Source organism: Dromiciops gliroides, chromosome 1 (genome assembly GCF_019393635.1).
Source record: "Dromiciops gliroides isolate mDroGli1 chromosome 1, mDroGli1.pri, whole genome shotgun sequence".
Lineage (NCBI taxonomy): Eukaryota > Metazoa > Chordata > Mammalia > Microbiotheria > Microbiotheriidae > Dromiciops > Dromiciops gliroides.
The window spans coordinates 228,452,055-228,473,901 of NC_057861.1; the positions used below are offsets into that span (position 1 = coordinate 228,452,055).

At 38.1% G+C, this 21,847-nt stretch overlaps 1 protein-coding gene across 32 annotated transcripts in view; it reads left to right on the forward strand.

Moving 5' to 3' along the window:
* Window positions 1-21,847, forward strand: part of EPB41L3 (erythrocyte membrane protein band 4.1 like 3) — a 312,011-nt gene that overhangs the window by 95,650 nt on the left and 194,514 nt on the right. For 5 of the 32 annotated variants that reach the window (XM_043978205.1, XM_043978293.1, XM_043978286.1 and 2 more), the window contains exon 1: window positions 18,702-18,826. The exons of 3 other annotated variants lie outside the window; for them this stretch is intronic. In XM_043978205.1, coding sequence (XP_043834140.1) covers window positions 18,799-18,826 — 28 coding nt within the window. In that variant the 5' untranslated portion in view covers window positions 18,702-18,798. Of the gene's footprint in view, window positions 1-17,848; window positions 18,092-18,163; window positions 18,380-18,693; window positions 18,827-18,855; window positions 18,982-21,555; window positions 21,647-21,847 lie in introns of those variants that run through there. 24 more of the 32 variants (XM_043978269.1, XM_043978328.1, XM_043978342.1 and 21 more) reach the window with 12 other exon arrangements.

The following is a 21,847-nucleotide window of genomic DNA, read 5'->3' on the forward strand; positions in this document are numbered from 1 at the left end:
ATATTGCAGTTACTATGTACAATGATCTCCTGATTCTGCTTACTTCTCTTTACTTCAGCTCATATAAAATCTTCCCAGATTTTTCTGAAACCATCCCCATATCATTTCTTATAGCACAATAGTCAGTAAATGTTTGTTAATAATAAAGATCAATAAACATCTGAGTACTACTACGAACATTGCTTAAGTTTGATGTCCATACCCCAGAGAGCTGCTGGATTTTGGTGGTGGTGGTGTTTGCACTTAAACCTTTCCTATATCTTATTTTGCCTGAAAACTAACCAATGCATTTCAAAGATCATTTTAATATATCTTCTATATAAGGCAGTATGCTAGACACTGTGGACAGAAAGGTGAAAGTGACAGTTCTTTCCTTCCAACTTATTATTTGCTAGGACATATGTTACATCGACCCCTAGACAAGTATAACAAAAGGTGAGATGTGATAGAGAAAAAGGGAGTTCCAGACAAAATGCCCTAAGAGTTATAGAGCAGGGCAAGAATACTTTCAACTGTGAGGCTTAGGAAGGCTTCATGAGGAGGTGAGAAAGAAGAGCCTAGAAAGAAGAGAAGGATTTCAAAAGGCAAAGGTGAGAAAGGAATGCCTTACCCACATAGGAGATAGCATGTATAAATGTGTGGAGACAGGAGAATTCAGGAAAAGATTGGGAAGCAACTAGTATTTCATTTTGATTAAAATTTGGAAATCGTGAGAGGAGTGTAAAATAAAGCATGAGTTCATTTGGGTGCTTCTTTTATAATTAATTAGTCATTAAAGTATACCTGAAGATACCTAGGAATGTCCAAGATGGTGCAATGAATTATCCATAGTCACCTAATTCTAGGGTGCTTTTCCTGAATAAGAATAATGGGGGTTTCATTTCTGATTTGAGTTTGTGAATATTAAAATTCATTGTTCTTTAATGGGCATTTCAAATAACTAAGTGATGATACTCTTTGGTATATAATATCCTCCTGTGACATCACATTTCTCCAATGCTGCATCTCTAAACATTTATAGTTACTTGTCAAAATAGTGAAAATTATTATTATTATGGAAACTAAGAAATCCTGAAGTAATTTGATCATTTCTTCATTTCAGTACTATCCAACAAGGATTTATTTAACCGTCTACTAAGTGCAAAGAAACGTTGTAGGCCCTAGTAAGGTACAAAGACAGTATAAGATACAGTCCCTGTTTTCAAGAAACTTATTTATATTCTCCTGGAGAGGAAGGAGAGAATGAAGGGATAGAACATGATGGAGTGGCATAAAGAAGAAACAAACGTTTATTAAGTGCCTGCTATATGCCTGGCACTGTGCTAAGTGCTTTATAAATATTGTCTCATTTGTTCCTCACAACAATCCCAAGGCATTATTATCCCCATTTTACAGTTGAAGAAACTGAGGCAGACAGAGGTTCAGTGACTTGTCCAGGGTCACACAACTTTTTTTTGGGGGGGGGGGTTGCAGGGCAATGAGGATTAAGTGACTTGCCCAGGGTCACACAGCTAGTAAGTGTCAAGTGTCTGAGGCTGAATTTGAACTCAGGTACTCCTGAATCCAGGGCTGGTGCTTTATCCACTGTGCCACCTAGCTGCCCCGGTCACACAACTTTTAAGTGTCTGAGACAAGATTTGAATTCAGGTCTTCCTGACTCCAGGCCCAGCTGTTTTCACTGTGCCACCAGCTGCACATAAACAGATTAAGGACTGTGAGCTATTTCCTAATAGCAGGAAACATATTTTGAAAACAAGTGATTTTGCCAAGACCCCAAATTAATTTGCTGGCTTGATGAGGAGTCCACCTAAACATGGTGGTGGATTAGATCTAGAGGAAAGGAATAGAATTCTTTCTGATATTTTGGATTACAGTGTTGGAGGAGTACTTTAAAAAGCTCAGTGGTAGTATGCATAAAATAATCCACAATATTTTGGGGAGGAGGTGGAAACTGAGTGTTAACATCTAGATGATCAATGAATGTTTATGTTAGGAGATGTCTTATGAGCTGAATCATGAAGAAACTAGGCGTCCTCAGAGGTGAGGGGTTCTGAGAGCACAGGAGGCTCTTGAGGCATGGGGTACGGCCTATGGGGAGACACAGAAGCAAAAGCAGAAATACTGAGTTCAGGAAAACAGCAAGGAGGACATTTTGGCTGAGACTACAAGTCTCTGCCTACTCTACCTCCCCACCCAGTACTCCCATGGCAAGTGTAAAGGAATTCTCTGAAATACAAACAAGGTATCAAAAAGATCGTTCTCTTCTGCCTCAAACCAGTTCTCTCAGTGTTCATGTTTCAATGAGATCAATTCTCATCTTAGAATACATAATTGCATGGTTTCACTTGGATGCACAAGTATATACAGCATGGGTTTCAGGAACTCTGTTGAGGTTTTGAAGACTCCTTGTGAAAGCTACTGTAAGAGTCACAGGGTTTTTTCCCCCAGTAGATATTTATAAAACATTTTCTCTATACATCGCACTTCCCCAAATGTTTGCATTTGTTTTCCTTTTCCAAAAAAGTGCTTTAGGAGTGGTAATATGACTTTCATTTTCAGACTGTTATTTTATTCCACATCTAAGTATAGCAGCAATGTCTGTGTCCAGTTTCCATATGACAGTAAACACACAAAGAAATGTTGGGAAGAAAAACATCAAAGAGGGATTTTTTTTCTTTTTTGGCAATGGAAGAATTGTTGAAATTCTAGTCTTGATATATGAAGTCATGATTTTTTTTTTTACTCCAGTCATTACATGTGCCAGCATTTTGTTGGCACATTGCTATGAATTCAAGAACTTTCTACAAGCTAGTGTTTCATCCAAGCAAGTTTGAGGATGTGCAGATATGACAGCAGGCAATACCAAAGACCGATCCAATTCCCTCATTTTACACATTATAAAACTGAAGATCAAAGAACTGAAGTAATTTGAACTCAAGTCTTCTGAATTTGTACTGAGCCACTTGAAGACTTCTATATCTTTATTCAAGTTGTTGATAAAAATATAGAACAAATACATGCCCTTGTGGCATGCTATTAGAAACACTTTCCCAACACCCATTTCAAAACCTTTCTGGACTTTAATCCACTCCTTTTAAATTTCATTTTTTTTTCACGAGTAATTAATTCATCTGACTGAATTCAAGCCCACCTTTCTCTGTCACAACTAGTGGGATGAGAAATTTGTTAAATGACTTGTGAAAATCCAGATGCTCTATGACATTTTAAAATATCTTGATGTTATTTGTTTTTCATTCCCAAAGATAACTAATGATATAATGAAGGTACTGTCTTGACATGCTTGTGAATTGGATTTAAGTGAGGCAGAGCTATACAAAAGCATCACATTTATTCTCTCCTCCAGAGTCATTGAAGTCCAGTAGCAAGACAAAGGCCCAAGATGCAGTGGGTAACCTTGACCTTTTAAAATATATTAAGCATCAGCTAAGCACTTACTATATGCCAGGAATTGTGCTAAATGCTGGCAAATCCAAGCAAAAAGATAGATAGTTCCTAGCCTTAAGGAGATTATATTCTAATGGAAGAAAACAGTATACAAAAGGGGAGCTGAAAAGGGAGAGATGTAAAGATTAGAGTAGTCTGGAGTTGAACTTGTTTAGAAGTGAGCATAGCTGGGGCAGCTAGGTGACACTAGCTGTGTGACCTTGGGCAAGTCACTTAACCACAGTTGCCTCACAAAGAAGAAAAAGAAGACGACAACGACGACAATGATGACAATAGGATGTGAGCATAGCTGGCCTAGGTACTTCTTTCAGATGGAGATTCTAGACAGGAACTCACCATTTGGTATAGTGGCTTCAGGGATAGAGGTATCTCTAGCTTGAGAAAGCAGCCTGGGGCAGAGCTGGAAAAGTCCAGAGTAAAGGAGTGGAGCTGTGTTAGAAGGTGACAATTATTGGCAACCTAGGCATTTTTGGCATTACTAAAATTTTGCTAAAATTTGCTAAAAGTGGGGGCAGGGGAGGCAAAAGGGGATTGGCAACACTCCATTTGGTCATATGCCTTGGTCCTCATTCTTCAATTATTTGTACATGAATGAAATCCACGTATACAGATAGTGGGGAATGGATGTAAAGAGAGAAATATCCATCGAAAGTGGGAAAACTAGGAATAGTTTTCAAAAACTAAATAAATTTTTATTGGAATGCTTAGTAATACTGACTTAATTTCTTTTCCTTTTAAAAGATAATCAGACATATATTTACATTTAAAGTAGTATGTCAACCTGCAGGAGGAGTTAATAAGTAAACAAAATAGACAACTGAATGCCTTTAGAAAACTGCTCTAAGGTGAATATTTAATTTATTAGAAATGCCCACATTTCTTTTCTTTAGATAATTCTTGAAGAAAGTAGGTATGAAATTTTATGATTTTAAAATTTTTTATTATTATCGATATCTCTTATTCTGTATCACCAATGTTTCCTAATATGTTCCCTTCTTTCTCCCAGAGAGGAATTCCTTATGACAAAAAATAAAAAGGGAGGAAAAATACTATACAGATCAGCAAACCTAATCAACATATCAACCATGATGTTAATATAGCCTCCCATATTCCTAGTCCCCTGTGTCTACCAAGAGATGAGGGGATTTATCCTTATGTCTCTTCTTTGGATCCAAACTGTCATGATAATTTCATATCATTCAGTTTTGATTGTTCTGTTGTTTTTTATCTACCTTTACTAAATGACTTATGTAGGATTTGAACTTGGGTCTTCTAGAGTCTTCCAGAGCTCTATTGGCTTTACCACCTAGTTTTTACACCACCTAGCTTTTATATTAGGTTCATGTACTTCAATTGGTTAGCCATTCCTCAGTAGATGGGCATCTATTTTGTTCCCAGTTCTTTGCTACAAGAACAAAAAATTCTGATGTAATTATTTTGATGTATGTAGGACCTCTCTCTTTCTTATTACGTTTTTTTTTCTCAGTGGCTCTGTATGTGCCATTAAATAGCTCTTCCACAGATAATTTACAGTTTTGAGGGAAAAATCAGAGATTTATTATATCCTTTGGGCTAAAATCCTGAGGTGTCTAAGATGACTTAATCCGATATTTCAGTTTTGGTTTCGGGAGCAAATTTTTTAAAAAGGAGGGTTTTTTGTTGTTGTTGTTGAATTCTTCATTAAAGTATGTATATGTTTGATTGTGGGTTTTTTTTTCTAGTTTGAAGGAACATATTTGTTCTTGCATTCTAATTCCCTGGATTTTTTTAATCATGAGTAAAATCTCATTCTGGGATATAGGAGCATTGTTTCAGGGGAAGGAAATAATCACTAGGTTCTGTGTAAATGGATTTTAATTTTCTCCTAAGCAAAGACTGTGAGGATAAATCGATCAAACATTTGACAGGTATGAATGAGGATAACAACTCTTAAATAGTTGGAACAATTTAAAAAACCCTACTTAAAAATTCTATTCAAAAGTTTTTTTAATGTATTTTTAAAATACTTCTGATTTCTAAAAAATTAATTAACTTATTAACTGCCTACTACTTGATCTGTACCTTTGGATTATAATGTTAACACCAGCATTAAAGAAGTAGATTAAGTACAGTTTCATAAAGATATACAAGGATACATTGACTTTATTTAGTATCAGGTTGACTCCCAACTATTTGGCTAATATAAGGTGTCCCAAAAGTCTTAGTGCAGTTTTAAAGCCTACCATCAACCAATCAACAAAAATAATCTATTAAGGAGTTAAGATATTCCAGGCACTACTAATAATAGCTAGCATTTACACAGTACTTTAAGGTTTGCAAAAGACCTTACAAATATTATCTCATTTGATCCTCAACAGCAACCTTAAGAGAACTGAAGAACAGAGAGAGAGAGAGAGAGAGAGAGAGAGAGAGAGAGAGAGAGAGAGAGATGGAGTGACTTGTCCAGGGTCACATAATTAGTAAGTGTCTAAAGCCAAATTTGAATTTGGGTCCTCCTCATTCCAGGTCTCTATCTACTGAGCCACTTACTGCTACAAGTGCAAAACACTAGACAGAGAGACTCTAAAACCAATGGGTTATTTTCAATAAGAAGGTACATGTTTAGGGTAGGAAGCAAGTTAATCTATCCTTTTTTTTTTTCCTTTTTAATTTCTTTTTTTGTTGTTTTTCAGTCTTGTCTGACTTTTCATGACTACATTTGCAGTTTTATTGGCAAGCATACTGGAGTGGTTCACGATTTCCTTCTCTAGCTCATTTTACAGATGAGGAAACTGAGGCAAACAGGTTAAATGACTTGCCCAGGGTCGTACAGCTTTTAAGTGTCTGAGGCCACATTTGAACTCAGGAAAATGAGTCTTCCTGACTCCAGGCTTAGCACTACCCACTATCTGCTATACTACCTAACTACCCATTTTAAAATTAGGCTGATTTAACTCTCAAACTCCCATGGTCTATTTTTTGGGTTCAGTATTTTGCTCTATTTCCATTGGAACTTCCATATAAGTTTGTTGTTGTTGTTGTGCTCTGAAAATATGCAAACCACTAATATAAAGAGAACATTTGGAAAACCTAATGAGCAGTACATGTAACATTAGACTACGAAACTAAGAGTTGCTGAACATGTGTGTGTTTCAATTTCAGAAGAATAAGTCTGTGTTCATGCACTCTTCCATATATTTTCTCTTTATTGATAGTCCCCAGTTATATTGGTATGGTTGAGGACTTTGTGCCCCAGTTTCCAGATTGTTATAAGTAATTCAGATACACATCACCTTGAACATAAAAAAGGGCTCAAGTTGTGGGGTAGACTTGGCTTTGGTTCATTAAAATTTTTACAAAGATAGCTCTGACTTAAAAATAGTCCAACTAAAGAAGGTAAAGTTATTTTAAAATATGATTATTATTTAAATTAGCTTGCTAAAGTGGACTAGGTTTCGCTGTAATGTGCTGACAGGGAGGTGGAGTTGAAAATTAAGAGCAGCTGAGGGTGCAAATACAATGTTCTACACCTTGTGTCACAGAAAGCTACAGTTTCCTCCAAAGGTTTCAGCAGTCTCTACTATGGGTAAGTGGTAGAAGGGGTCATTGTTCTGTTGTTATTATTGAGTCATTTTAGTCGTGTCTGATTCTCTGTTGGCAAAAATACTGTAGTGGTTTGCCATTTCCTCCTCCAGCTCATTTTACAGATGAGGAAACTGAAGCAAACAGGGTTAAGTGACTAACCCAGCGTCACTCAGATAGTAAGTGTCTGAGGCCATATTTGAACTCAGGTCTTCCTGACTCCAGGGCAGCACTTTGGCCACTGCACCACCTAGCCTCATTGTATCAGAGAAGCAGGTTTCTTTTTTCTTTTTTTCAGAGAAGCAGTTTTCAAAGTGTGGTCCAGCTACCCCTGGGGGAGTTCCCAAGACCCTTTCAGCAGGTGTTCAAAGTTAAAGCTATTTTCATAATAATACTGATAGTTCATTTTGAACATAGTAAATACCAATAGATATAACCCACATCAATCAAAGTTCTTGGGAAGGAGGGAAACGTCACTAATTTTAATATTATAAAGGGGTCCTAAACCAAAAAGTTTGAGAATCACTGTATTTCAAATTTTGATGAAGTAAGTTATGATTCTTACCTTGATTAGGTGAGATGGTTTTACTACAGTAGAAAGAACAATTGAATGAAGTTGGGTGTCAATGGACCTGACTCTGCCCTAACCAGATTGCTTGGCCCTGGGCCGGGCATGTGTTCTCTTTGGATCTGTTTTCTTTATCTGAAAAATCAGAGGGTTGAACTAAGTGATCCCTAAGGTCGCTTCCAGTTCAAACATTTTAGGGTTCTTTGAGAACAAATTTCTATATATCTTCCTTCTCTTTGGATCAAGAAGAACGAGAAGATGTTGATTGGCATCATATTACCCTTAACCTGGTCTTAAGCTTCATAAACTCAAAATAATTTCATTTCCTTTCATTTTATTTTGTTATTTCACAATATTTTGACATTAAATAGGTAATGAAACCTCTCCATAAAATACATTTCCCCAAAAGTTAAATAGAACCACTGTATGATTTCAATTGACCACATTTTAATAGTTTACTTATCGTTAACATAAAGCAAGGATATGCCTTTGGTTTTTATAGCCTAGTACCAGCATAGTCTATTATATTTGGCTTGACCTGATTGGGCTCCCTCTTGATGACAATGCTTTCTTTTTTCTTTTTTTTTAGTGAGGCAATTGGGGTTAAGTGACTTGCTCAGGGTCACACAGCTACTAAGTGTTAAGTGTCTGAGGCTGGATTTGAACTCAGGTACTCCTGACTCCAGGGCCGGTGCTCTATCCACTGTGCCACCTAGCTGCCCCGACAATGCTTTCTTTGTTATCCTTTCTAACTTGTATTTGTAGGTAGTATATTACTCCTGTCTTCGTACTCATTGATCATAATATGGGAGGTGAAACAGTTTTTCCTCCCCACTGCCACTTCCGTACCACAATCATTCAGCAACTTCTCTCTCTCTTTGAGGTTTGTGCTGTCCAAAGTTGTTACCTAATCCAGATCCTGATGACCATTATCTCTTGACCCCCAGGACGTTCTCCTTTGTTCCTCAATGAGCTTGGTGTTGATTCATAGACTTTGTCCTTTCTCTCTTTTCCAATTCCTTCCCTCATATTAGGGGATTTTAACATATGTTTTGGGGGACAGCTAGGTGCCTCAGTGGATAAAGTACCGGCCCTGGATTCAGAAGGACCTGAGTTCAAATCTAGCCTCAGACACTTGACACTTACTAGCTAAGTGACCCTGGGCAAGTCACTTAACTCTCATTTCCCCACAAAAAACAAAAACAAAAAGCCCCCCAAACCTCATATGTTTAAAGCTTCTTTAAATACCTTAACTTCTTGGTTCCTTAATCAACTAAATTTATATGACATCTACCTGATCTCAGGTATACATAGAAATGGTCATACCCCTGGTATTATCACAAGTGTTCCATTTCCATGTTTATCAACCTCTCAGTTCATAAGTGTGTACATATATGTAACATACATATATGTATATACATGTGCATACATATACCCACATCAATTTAAATGAATAAAGTTATAAATAAAGATACCCAGCTCTAGTCTCTCTCCTACTCTTTACCTACTGCCATTTAGATATTGTGACTTGATGTCTCATAGCTATCTTAAACTCAACCTAGCCAAACAGATCTCATCATCTTTTCCCAAAATCTTCCTTTCCCTTGAACTTCCCAATTACTGCTGCAGGTGCTATCAGCCTCCTAGTCACCCAAGTTAATGACCTCAGTGTCACCCATAATTTCTTACTCTAACTCATCTCACATCCAGTCTGTTGCAAAATCTTATTATTTTTATCTTCACAATGTCTCTTCTGTATGTTGTCTTCTCTTCACTCACACAGCCATCACCCTTATCACTTTTAACCTAGCTACTGTGATACTCTTCTATTCTAATCCATAATCTACTCAGCAGCAAAGTGATTTTCTTAAAGCATAGGTCTAATCCTGTCATCCCCTCTCCCCACACAATAAAATTCTAGTGACTATCACCTCCAGAATCAAATATAATAAAGTCTTCTGTTTGGAATGTAATATTCTCCATATTGCTGTTTGCCTTAGTTTCCCCATCTGCAAAATGTGGATAATAATAGCATCCATCCTCCAGGGTAGGAGAAAATAGAAAATATTTATATAGCACTTTACCAATTTCAAAGTTCTATAGAAATATTATTATGTTTAATAATAATGATTATTAGTAGTAGTCATACCCTGGCCCCTCCCTACCCCTCTAGTCTTCTATTTCTTCATCTTCACACTATGAGCTATCTATACAGCCTACACGCTGTTCCTCAAACATCATACTTTCTCTCTGATTTCCCTCCTTACCCTTGCACTGGATGACTCAGCTTTGGAATACCTTGCTTCCTCACCTTTGCCTTTTAGCCTCCCTGGCTTTCTTTAAGTTTCAGCTCTACTTCTACCTTCTACCAGAAGCCATTTCCAGGCCCCTCTAGCTGCTAATGCTATACCCTATAAATTTATTTCCCATCTACTCTGGGTCTAGGTTGTATGTATCTAGTTATTTACATGTTGTCTTCCCCTTTAAAATGTGAGGTCCTTGATAACAGGAACTTTGTTTTTGCTTCTGGTTTTGTGTGTGTGTGTGTGTTTTTTGGTGGGGGGGGGCAATGGGGGTTTAGTGACTTGCCCAAGGTCACACAGCTAGTAAGTGTCCAGTGTCTGAGACCGGATTTGGACTCAGGTACTCTTGAATTCAGGGCTGGTGCTTTATCCACTGTGCCACCTAGCTGCCCCCACTTTTTTTTTTTTTTACTTTTTTACCTTTTCCTGTTTCCTCTGGGTTTATCATGGTGCTGAGCAGATCAATCACTGAGTAAATGCTCTTTATTGATTTTTAATTTTTAGCATTGCATTTCTTTGTTGTTGTCTTTGAAATGATTTTATTGATATAGTTTGTTTTTGTATCTCCTTCATTTTCACATAAAATACATTTCCCCTTCCCTCTCCAGAGAAACAACCTTTGTTATTTCTATATTTGGAGGGGCAGCTGCTGTCATAGTGGATAAGAGGACTGGGTCTGGAGTCAAGAAGTTCTGAGTTCAAATATGATCTCAGACACTTCATAGCTATATGACCTTGGACAAGTCACTGAACCTCTATTTGGCTCAGTTTCCTCAACTGTAAAAGAGGGATAGTAACATCTGCCTTCTAGGCTATTCTGAAGATCAAATAAGATAATAGTTATAAAGCAGAAAAGATATCAGAAAATCTATTTTAAATTACAAAAGCAACACTAAAAGTTTAGAAGTCTTAGGTAAAATGTAATAGATAATATTGATAACCCTGTTTCTCTAAATTCTTCATATTCATCATTATCAATAGTAATATTACATTCATATAGCACAGTCAGCTCAGTTATTTCCTAATTAGTGGGAACATATTTTGTCAAATGAGGGATTTTGTCAAGCCCCTACATTACTTTGCTGGAATGATATAGAGTCATCCTTAGCTTGGTGGGGTATTGGATCTAGATTGAAGTACATAGAAAGAATTAGAGATTAGAACTATTCAACCAATATCTCATTTGATCTTCTAGGTAGAATCTCAGAATTGCAAAGAACCTGAAAGGTCATTTATCCAACCTCTGTCTTGAGCATCAACGCCCTTTATAAAACCTCAGCTTATTCAGCCTCTGCTTGAACATCTTTAACCATAAGAACTATTCCTATTTTATACAACTCTAATGTTTAAGTTTTTGTTAACATTAAAATCTACATCCCTTTGACTTTCATCCTTTGGTCCTAGAATAGTTTAGTAGTGGTGGGAGACAGAGACAGAGACAGAGAGACAGAGAGATTAATTCAATAGTTTTCTTTGTAATGAGTTTTGCTTACACTTATTTGGTGCTAGTCTATTCCCACTGAATCTTCTCCCCCATATACCTTACTTGCCCTAGCCTAAATTCTTTGAATTTGTTAATTTCCCTTTCTTTCTTCCAATTTATTTATCTATTATAACTTTATCTTTCTCACCTCTTTTGATTCTTCTCTTTCATTGCCTGAAAAAAACCATTCCCTCCCAGTTCCTCTCAAGCCTTTCTCTTTAAGTAATATTATTTAGCTGTAGCCTTTTCCAAGAAATTTCCTTTGCTTGTCTTTCTCAATATTTTCCCCCCTGCAACATATTTTCTGAGTCATGGGTTAAATTTCATGTTTCTTCTTTATTATTTTTGTATCCTTCATGAGGATAAAGACCCTGAAGTATCAAATTTGAACTCCCTTTTCTATTCCTTTTCTATGCCTGTATTCTATGCCTTTGAAGATCTTGCCTCATTTTCCCTATTTTCTGCTATCTAACTCATAGAAATGTCAGTTGGTGAAGGAAGCAATGACAGATGGAAGCAGAGTCATGTGGTTGCAGTAACCCCATGTTCCAAGTTTTGCTGATGGGAGGGTAGAATCCAACAATTCAGTTCTACTACATGCAAGGTACTACTATGCTAGATGCTAAGGATACAGTGACAAAAACAAAACATGCTCATTTCCAAAAGGAATCTACATTCTTTCCTGAAGAGTCAGTATGTGTAGTTTTAATACAGGATAACTTGAAGAAGGATAGAGCACAAGTTGTTAACTTGTTATTTTTAGCATTGCATTTCTTTGTTGTTGTCTTTGAAATGATTTTATTGATATAGTTTGTTTTTGCATCTCCTTCATTTTCACATAAAATACATTTCCCCTTCCCTCTCCAGAGAAACAACCTTTGTTATTTCTATATTTGGAGGGGCACCTGTCTGGGATATTGAAGAGTAATTTTTAGCAGTTTCTCTAAATAGGATCCAAGAACCCTCAAGGGGTCTGTGGATGGATTTCAGAGAGTTTATGAATGTAGGATGGGGAAAATTACATCTTCATTTTCATTAACTTCTAACTAAAACTTTGCATTTCCTTCAATTATTTAGAAACCTTATTCATAGAAGAGGCCCATAGGTGTCACTAGACTGACAAAGGGATCTATAACACATTAAAATTTTGAGAACCCGTGTTCTGTAGAGTGAGAAAAAAAACAACTAGGTAAGCTCTCTGGTCATTTCTTCCTCTCAGCCCTTGAGCTAGGCAAAGGCAAAGAGAGGAAAGCAAAGTCAAAGCTGTACTGAGGCACATTACTTAAATTGCTAAAGGACTTATGGCTGAGATAGAGAACATGATAGAGATAGGGAACAGCCAAGAAAAATCAAGTGCCTGGTCATCAGATATAGAAACACTCAATTTGTTATGTATTTCTATGTAACACATATGTAAGTAAATATGTTAAACATACTTATATCATATATTATATGTGTATAATACATACATTTAGTAGCAGCTTAGAATGGTGGCTAGTGTCCACTTTGAAGCTATTAAGACCTGCACACAAATCCCATTTATTTGGCTGTGTGACCCTGGGACAAGTCATTTAACTTCTCAGAGCTCTAGGAAGCTCTCTAATACTATTTAGTTGCTGAGAAGATGCCAGCTTGTGCTGATAGAGGGAGTGCTTCACCTCAAAATTCTCTAAATGAATGAAATAATAACTCCAGAATTCTCCATATGAATACAAGAATAATTCCAGGGGCAGCTAGATGGCGTAGTGGATAGAGCACCGGCCCTGGAGTCAGGAGTACCTGAGTTCAAATCCGGCCTCAGACACTTAACACTTACTAGCTGTGTGACCCTAGGCAAGTCACTTAATCCCAATTGCCTCACTAAAAAAAAAGCAAAACAAAAGAATAATTCCAGACCTTATTGCATATATGTGTATATGAAAGTGTTTTATGCTTTAGAAAACACTTTATATCATAACAATCCCAAGAGGTTAAGTTCTACTATAATCTCTACTTTATAGATGAGGAAACTGAGGCAAAAAGAATTTAGGTAACTTGCTTAGGGTCACACGGCTAGTGAAGTATCTGAGACAGGATTTGAACTTAAATCTTTCTGACTACAAGTCCAGTACTTTAGGCATTGGGCCACCTATCAGTCAATATGGTATACATATGTTTGTTGTTCAGTTGTTACCTACTCTTCGTGATCCCATTTGGGGTTTTCTTGGCAAAGATACTAGTGTGGTTTGCCATTTCCTTCTCCAGCTCAGTTTATAGATGAGGAAACTGTGTTAAGTGACTTTACCTAGGGTCACACAGCTAGTAAGTGTCTGAGGCTGGATTTGAACACAGGTCTTCCTGACTATAGGCCCGGCCCTCTATCCACTGTACCTCATACATTACCTTACCACCACTCACTTACAGGGTAATGAATAGAGTTTCTATAATTCTAATCCTCATTGTCATTTTATTTGTTTATGAAGGAAAAGTTTAGGGTCAGGATTTCAGTAAGAAGCGTTAATTTCATTTATATTGTATCCCATCCTTTTATTTTACCTTATTGCTTATTTTCTCTTGTAATAAAAAAAGCTCTTCACTGTGGGACTAGATTAGGGTTAAGCGATTAGCTTTATTGGTGCATTTATTTGTCAAGTTCTGCTTCCAGGGTACCATAGTAAAACATAAGTTCATTTTTAACCAGTCAAGATAATATTGATCATAAATTGTTTTCTGACTTTTAATTTCTTAATATAATCCCATGGTAAACCGTTTAATTCAACCATTAAATTAAAACTGGAATGCTTTAGAACCAATGCCAAGGGCTGGTAGAGTCACAAGAAGTAAATTTAGGGACAGAAAAACTTGGTTTAAATTTCAGCTCTGTCACTTCCTATTAGACTGACCTTGAGTTAACTTCTTTGAGTTTCAGTTTCAGAATCTGTAGAATGGGGATTGTGACTGACATTTGGTTTCCTCTTCCAGTTTCTTTTGATCCTCACAATTACCCTGTGAGGTAGAGGCTAACTACAATTATTATTATCCTCATTTTTTACACTAGAGGAAACTCAGGCTTAGAAATGGGATGTGACTTCCTAAAGTCATGGACCTAGTATGTGTCCCGAAGCAGGTTTCAAGCCTGTGCCTTTCTGATTCTCAGTTTAGTATCTATCGACTAGAAGACATTCCTTCTTCTAATGATACTTGCATGATCTTCTAGGGCTGTTGTGTGGCTCAAACAATACACACACACATACACATACATACATAAATACATGCATAAATACATACATATATACAATGTACAGAATGGTTAGGTGGAGCAGTGGTTAGAGCACAAGACTTGGAGTCAGGAAGACAAGTTCAAATATTGCTTCAAACACTAGCTGTATGACCACAAGCAAATCTAATTATCATTATCATGACCATAATCATAATCACCATCATCGGTAACATTTATATAGTTCTTATGATGTTCCAGGCACTGTTTTAAGCACAACTAACTATTATTTTATTTGATTGTCACTAATGATCCTGGGAGGTAGCTGCTATTATTATCTCCACTTTAGAGAGAAAGAAACTGAGGCAAACAGAGGCTAAGTGAATTGCCCAGGGTCACATAGCTTTTTTTTTTTTTTTGGGTGGGGCAATGAGGGTTAAGTGACTTCCCCAGGGTCACACAGCTAGTAACTGTCAAGTGTCTGAGGCTGGATTTGAACTCAGGTACTCCTGAATCCAGGGCTGATGCTTTATCCACTGTGCCACCTAGCTGCCCCTTAACTTGAAAATAACAACAATCCCTAGCCCCTTGGCTTTCTTTTCCACACTCTAATAATTCAGATAGTAGTCACTGAATCTGCTTTGTAACTAGTTGATATGATTTTCACTAAGGCCAAGATATATGAGTCATGGGAAGAACAGTTTGTTTTCAATTAAAAAAAAAACGAGCATAAATATGGCAAAGAAATGAATGAAAATGTGAAACCATCTGTCTGTCTAGAATAGTAATACCAAGTTAGTGTTTACTGTAAACAATGCAATTTGCTCAAGTCCACTTCTTAAAAGGCAAGTGTTCTGTCTTAAAAAAATGGAAAAGAAAAAAATAAAATAAAACATATGGAAAAGAAATGTAATTATTCTGGATTATCAACCCTGCACTGACACTGGTATGCTGGATAAAAGTAATTCTAGATAATAAGTAAAGTGAATCCTCAAGCTCTGTTCAATGCAGTTACTTATCATCCTCCTTTGGCTCAAAATATTTCTTCAGAACTGCTAATGAGTAAACAAATTAATTGGTCTGAATTTCATCACTTTGTTGCTTTTCTCCCCAGAGTATATATGAAAGATAAAGTGGAAAGTGGTTGATTTTTGTCCTTCATTTTAAAAAAATGCATGAGGGGCAGCTAGGTTTCGAAGTGGATAGAGCACCAGCCATGGAGTCAGGAGGACTTGAGTTAAAATCTGGGCTCAAACACTTGACACTTATTAGCTGTGTGACCCTAGGTAAGTCACTCAACCCAAATTGCCTCACCAAAAAAAATGCATTAGTAAGAAAGTGGTGTAGTAGTACATTACAGTAATAACAACATTATTTATAACTAGCATTAATACAACACTTTAAAAGTGACAAAACACTTTACAAATTTTATCTCTTTTTATCCTCCTATCAACCATGGGAGGTCGGCACCATTATTATTACAATTTTACAGATAAGGAAACTGTGGCAAAAAGAAATTAAATGACTTGCCCAGAACAACAAAGGTAGTAAATACCTGAGGTAGTATTTGAACTCAGGTCTTTCAGCTTCCAAGTCCAGCATTCCATCCAATAGAGGGAGCTAGCAGGAAAAGTACCAATACTCCAAATCCTGCTATGAGTTTTTCTGTCTCATGTGCAACACATTAAACACATTAAAACACATTTAAAAAAATCCTTTTCAAATTCTTTTTATGAAAGCAGTCAATGGCCTTAGCCGTGAAAAGATAGATGTGGACTTTCCTCCTTGTGGATGATTTACAAGCTTATATCCTATCTCTAAAATTCTATTATTGAATTTCCATCTCTAAGATTCTATAATTTCCTCTCAGTTGTCTTGGCATCACCCAAAACACAATATATCCTTATCTAGCTCTTTCTTCTTTATGCCCAGAACTACTATTTTACCTTTACTAACTCAAGACTATACTATTTCAACATTCTCCCTTCTGGTTTTTAATGTTTCCCTAGGTTAATTCATCTTACCCACTCCCACAAGATGAATGTCATAGAAGCAATATTTGGATTATAGTCTCCCATATTCATACCCTTTCATCGACTTACTGTTGCTTACCATGGACAATCCAAACTTCTTAATCTGACATTTAGGATTTGCCACAATTTGGCTTCCATTTATCTTTTCAATAGTCCATATCTCACTACTTTTTCCATCAACTTTCTTTCTACTCCAGCCAGTCTGACCTGATAATTTTCATGCCTTGGATATTCCTTCATATGCACTTTTGCTCTTGTCTATTCCCGATCTAGAATGCCCTATACCTTCCTATCTATTCTTTTAGGCCTCTGTACTACTCTATGAAACAAGTCTCTTTGATTGTCCCTAGTCAGTTTTTCTTTTCCTCCTTTTGCATTCCTATAATATTTATTTTTTGCACTTAATAATGAATAGTTTTAAAGTTCTGCAAAATGCTTTACATATTTCTCATTTGAGACTTACAAAAACCACATGAGGTTAAGAATATTTTCCAGGTCCTGGACAGATGTGGGAAATTCCAAACATTCTCTGCAGATACTGATGGAAAACTCACCTGTAATTTACAGACTTAGAGAAGTGCCAGGGGTGAGTGACTGAGAGGTTATGACTTGCCTATGGCTGCAAAAGGAAGTTGTCTCTGTATTATGTGTGTATGTCTGGTTTCACAGGTTCTCTTATCTGTCCAACTATGTTAACCTCTATCCCAAGGACTATACTTTCTCATACTCTGCACCTTCCACAAACCCCTCATAGTTTATTAGACTAGTAGGTGCTCAGTCAATGTTTGGTAATTGACAGATGGAAAAGCTTGGCTCTGCTGAACCAAATTCTTTCCTTCCCTTTAGAATCAGAATTCAAAACCTGGTCACTGGAGCAGAAAACTTCATTAGGTAATTGTTCCAGTGTTTCGAAAGGGATTGGGAATCAAGTAGACCTACTTTTAAATATGGGGTCTCTACTGCTAAGGTAATTTGAATGGTCTTATATTTGAGTATTAAAGCAAACCACTTTTCCCCAGGCTCCTACAGCTCATTCCAAGTCAAACTCAGTCTGTCTTTTTGCAAAGCAAGTAATTAAAGCAGAAATCAAAATTATAGTGGTTGCAGAGGTTGGGGGAGGGGGGGTGTTATCTTCAAATAGCCTCCTAGGGTGGAGAAAACTGTTATATTGTAACTCCTCTAAAGTACTGTAGGCTTAACCACTCCTCCACTTCGAGGAGGGTGGATCACGATCGACGTCGGTTTTCAGTGAGACATCTCTGTGCGTGTGCCCGGGTGCCTCTGCATCTCGAGCAAAAGGAGGGGGCGGACAGGCAGGGGAGGGGACCAAGGGCAAGAACAGCCATCCTCCTCTCTTTGCTGATTCCACATTACACTCCGGACTGTCTAGTCTGGCAGAGGAAACTGGCCGAAAAGAGGGGAAAGTGACAAGCCGCTTGCCCCAAACCCTGGCAAGTCCAGGACACACTATTGATCCGAAAGGTAACTTTTCTTTCCTTGCTGTGATTTGTAGGGGGAGGGGGGGGGACGCATCCGAAGGGAGTCTCCACCTTCCTGATTTGCTGGAAATGTGTCCGAGACTAGTCCGGAGCTGAGCTGGGCTGCGCGGGGCGCCTGACGCGTGGCTGGGGCTGTTGCTGCTGCCGCTACTGCTACCACAGTCGCCACCATACGTCCCGCTCTGATTCTCAGGAAGCCTCCCCCGCCCCAGACCCCTAGTCCTTCTCTGGCGCCGGCAGCTGTTGTCTATTCTTGCTCCTGTTCGCCAAGGTACATTCCTCGTCTTGCTTTTGCTTTTTACAGCGATGGTTTTGGGGGGGGGGGGGGAGGCGGAGAGGGAGCTTGTTTGAGCAGGATAGCTGGCCGCCAGCCTTGGTTTCTTTGGAGGCCCTAATTGAGCGAGGGAATTTTTTAAAATTCAGCCTTCTTTTCCATTTCTTTATTTGAATTACTGTTAGTATTGTTTAAATTCCTGTTTCGAGGCGCCATTTTTAAAGTTAACACTTGGTGGTGGGTGGAGAATAGGGATTGGGGGACGAACTGGGGAGGGGGAGTCCTGCATGTACGAGACGGGGTTTCCTCTGTCCCCTCCTACACGCCGGCCCTTCCTCTTAGACCAGCCCTTGGCCCGCATAGAGGAAGGACAACGATGCGGCGCAGCTGCCTCTGCAGCTCTCCTGGGGGCCTCCATGCCAGATGCCCCGCTTCCTTGCAGCGGTTTGTCAGGCGGGGGGGGGGGGGGGAATCTCTGCTTGCGTGTTCTGCTTGCTGCGCCTTGCCCCCTGCTAACGCGGCACCAGAGACACGCGCCCAGTGTAGGCTGTGCAGAAGGGACACGAAGGGGGTTGGTTTGGATTTGAGGTCAGGATAAGGTATGTAGCGCACAAAGCATCCCCCCTTCCCAAGCACAACCTCCCGGCTTTTATGTAACTTCCCTCCTTCCTTTTAACTAGGGCATGATTCCCTGACACTAACGGCAAATGCTGCATTCCCGGCGGGGGGGGGGGGGGAGGAGGAGCGAGTGTCTAAATGGATGTTGCTCTTGGCTTGGACACCTGGGTAAACCCCTGCCCCTTTTAGTTACTCCTCCCTTCCGCTCCCGACGTCTCCTGTCCCCTCTGCCCCCAATTTAACTTGATAAGAACCCCTGAGCAACTGAGTGGGGGTGTCTGTAATGCTGCATTGCTTACCTGACTGCTGGGCTGCTATCTGCATTCAGGCTAGGCAAGCTGCAGAGGAGGCAGTGCAGTAGGGTTCGAGTGGGGGTTGGGGGAAGCTCGCTGGCCATTTTACTTTAGTTTGTTCATAGCCATTTCGGTGAAACTGGGGAGGGGAATGTTTTCTTGTGAACTGAGTAGTTGCTTTGCTGCCTTGAATTTCTTTTCTGATAGCCCCCACCCACATCCCTTGCACCCTTCTCTACTCATTGCCTCCCCACCAAGTCCACGGCTTCTGCAATGCGGTGGGTGTGGTTACATAGTAAATTGTAACTGGTCCTCTGCAGTGGCATCGCTCTGTTTCTTTTGCTTTTTGCATTTTCAAATCAAAGGTTTCCTAAGGTTTTGCTCAGCTTATGCCTGGAGTTAAGTTGGGGCAACCTTCTTTACTGACACAACGAGACGATAAAGGGAAAACAGATGGCATTAATCAGACACTGGTCCGGTATAGAAATACTGTGAGGGTCAGGCAATCTTAGTCCTGTTAATCCACAGCTTTCATTATTTTCTGTTTGGAATTGTTGCGGCTTTACAATTGTCTTGTTGGATTGCCTTTGCAAGTGTCTTACCTGTCTTTTCAAAACAGTTTAGATGTTATTTGAAATAGCGAGGTGCTGAAGTTATACTTAGTTGCAGAAACTACTTCCTTAGTTACAATATCTTGATGTCACATGATGAAAAATCCCCCTGAGGGTTTACTATTGATTTAAAGGTGTTATGGACACAAAAATAATAATATGCATTGTATGGGTAACGTGAGCATAATGGTTTTTATCATCTCTGGTAAACTCATTATATTCTGGTCATAGTTTTAACTAAACCTTAAATTCTGACAGCGCTTTTTTTTTTTGGTCACACAAACGCCCAAGATATTTGTTAGGATTTAGAATTGTTTTTAAAATGAGCTTTTTTTGAATTTTAAAACTTTTGGTGTTGCATTTTGATATAGTGACAAAACTATAACTTCTGTTAATTTTTTAAAGTTTAATTGGCTGAAAGAGTAAAAAATATTTTAATTTCAGGACAGTTATGGAAATTAAATTCTAGATCATGTCCATGGAGATTTTTTTTTTTGCATGCCGTTAAAGAACCAAACTATGAAAAGTAAAATGTGGACGCTCATGTTGCTGCATATAGTTTGGCATAAACACTAATCCTGTGCTTCCTGCAAAACATTTAATAAAACTAAAACTACTATTTTATGCACTATTTCCCAATAGGAACAAGCAAAAAGTTCCAACTTCGAATTACAATCCCTTTTAGTGAAAAGGATTGAGTTGTTTCTGGTCAAGACAAAATATTTTTATATAATGATTTTCTTAGTGATGGGTTTTTCCCACATAAGTAATTGATTTGAAACTGGTTCTTGTTTTTATTCTTGTATGATACTTAGGACTTTGGCTATATACTCAAGTGTTTAAATACTAGACCCTGGATGTTAGATGATGTAATGATAGATACTTTTAGATACATTTAACCAAGTTCACTTATGAAACCATGTACCAAAGAGATCTCTGCCTAGATAGATGAGAGATCCATTCATGTACTGAAAGACTCTTTCATGGTTTGAAAGAAACAATATGTCCTTTTCTTGTATCTCCTTATATATTTACCACATGATAGATTTAAGTATGGAGGGCATTAGCTACACAAGGTATTATTTTTCTTAGGCATAATAAGATCATATGCTTGCCCTTTTGAGTTGAAGCTTCAAAGAAGAATTAAAAATTGCCTATCAGTAATCACATTCCTGATGGTGAAAAGAAAACTCTGAGTGTCCTGAAGAGTAAAAATGAGAATGTATTTTCTGTGAGAAGTTGACATCATGAAAAAAATAGGTTGCTTGTGTGTGTAGTCTGCCCTGATCATTTTATCTCTGTCATTCAACACTTCAATCTCTAGCTTTGACTGTTATAGAATATAGAATATGGACTTAGTCTTCAAAACCCTGAAATAGTCATCTTTAGCCCCTTTTCATTTAGAGAGGTTCTTACTGGTGCAATTGTTACATACATTACTTTTAAATGCTAGTCTCTAATATGTTGTAAATGTGTCAGATGTTCAGTGCTCCTCTGAGAGAAGTACAGCTTTTCTTTGCTGTTATTTGATTTGCCTTGGCTGCAAAGAATTGTGTGATCAGAAGCCAGGAGAACTGTAGCAGTGAAGTCATTGCACTGCCCTGTGTTGTGACATCACTATGGCTCAAAGGAAACAAGGGTGGGGCAGGGAAAACCAGACTGTCTGAACCATCTTGGTGGATCCAACTTTGTCTGCTAAATGAATGAGACTGCCCTTACTTCAAGTTGAACTGCACCATAAGGTATTTTTCCAAGAATTGAAAGGTAGAAAGAAATTTAAATCTGCATGTGAGGGTGTGTTTCATAGATAAAACAGATAGGGGTTTTATGGGATGGTGGGAATCACTATTCTAAAATGTGGGGAGAAAACAAATGAACAATAGGCATAATGTCCTAATGTATCAGATGTTTCTATTTGATAAAGTGATCAAACACATTTCCTA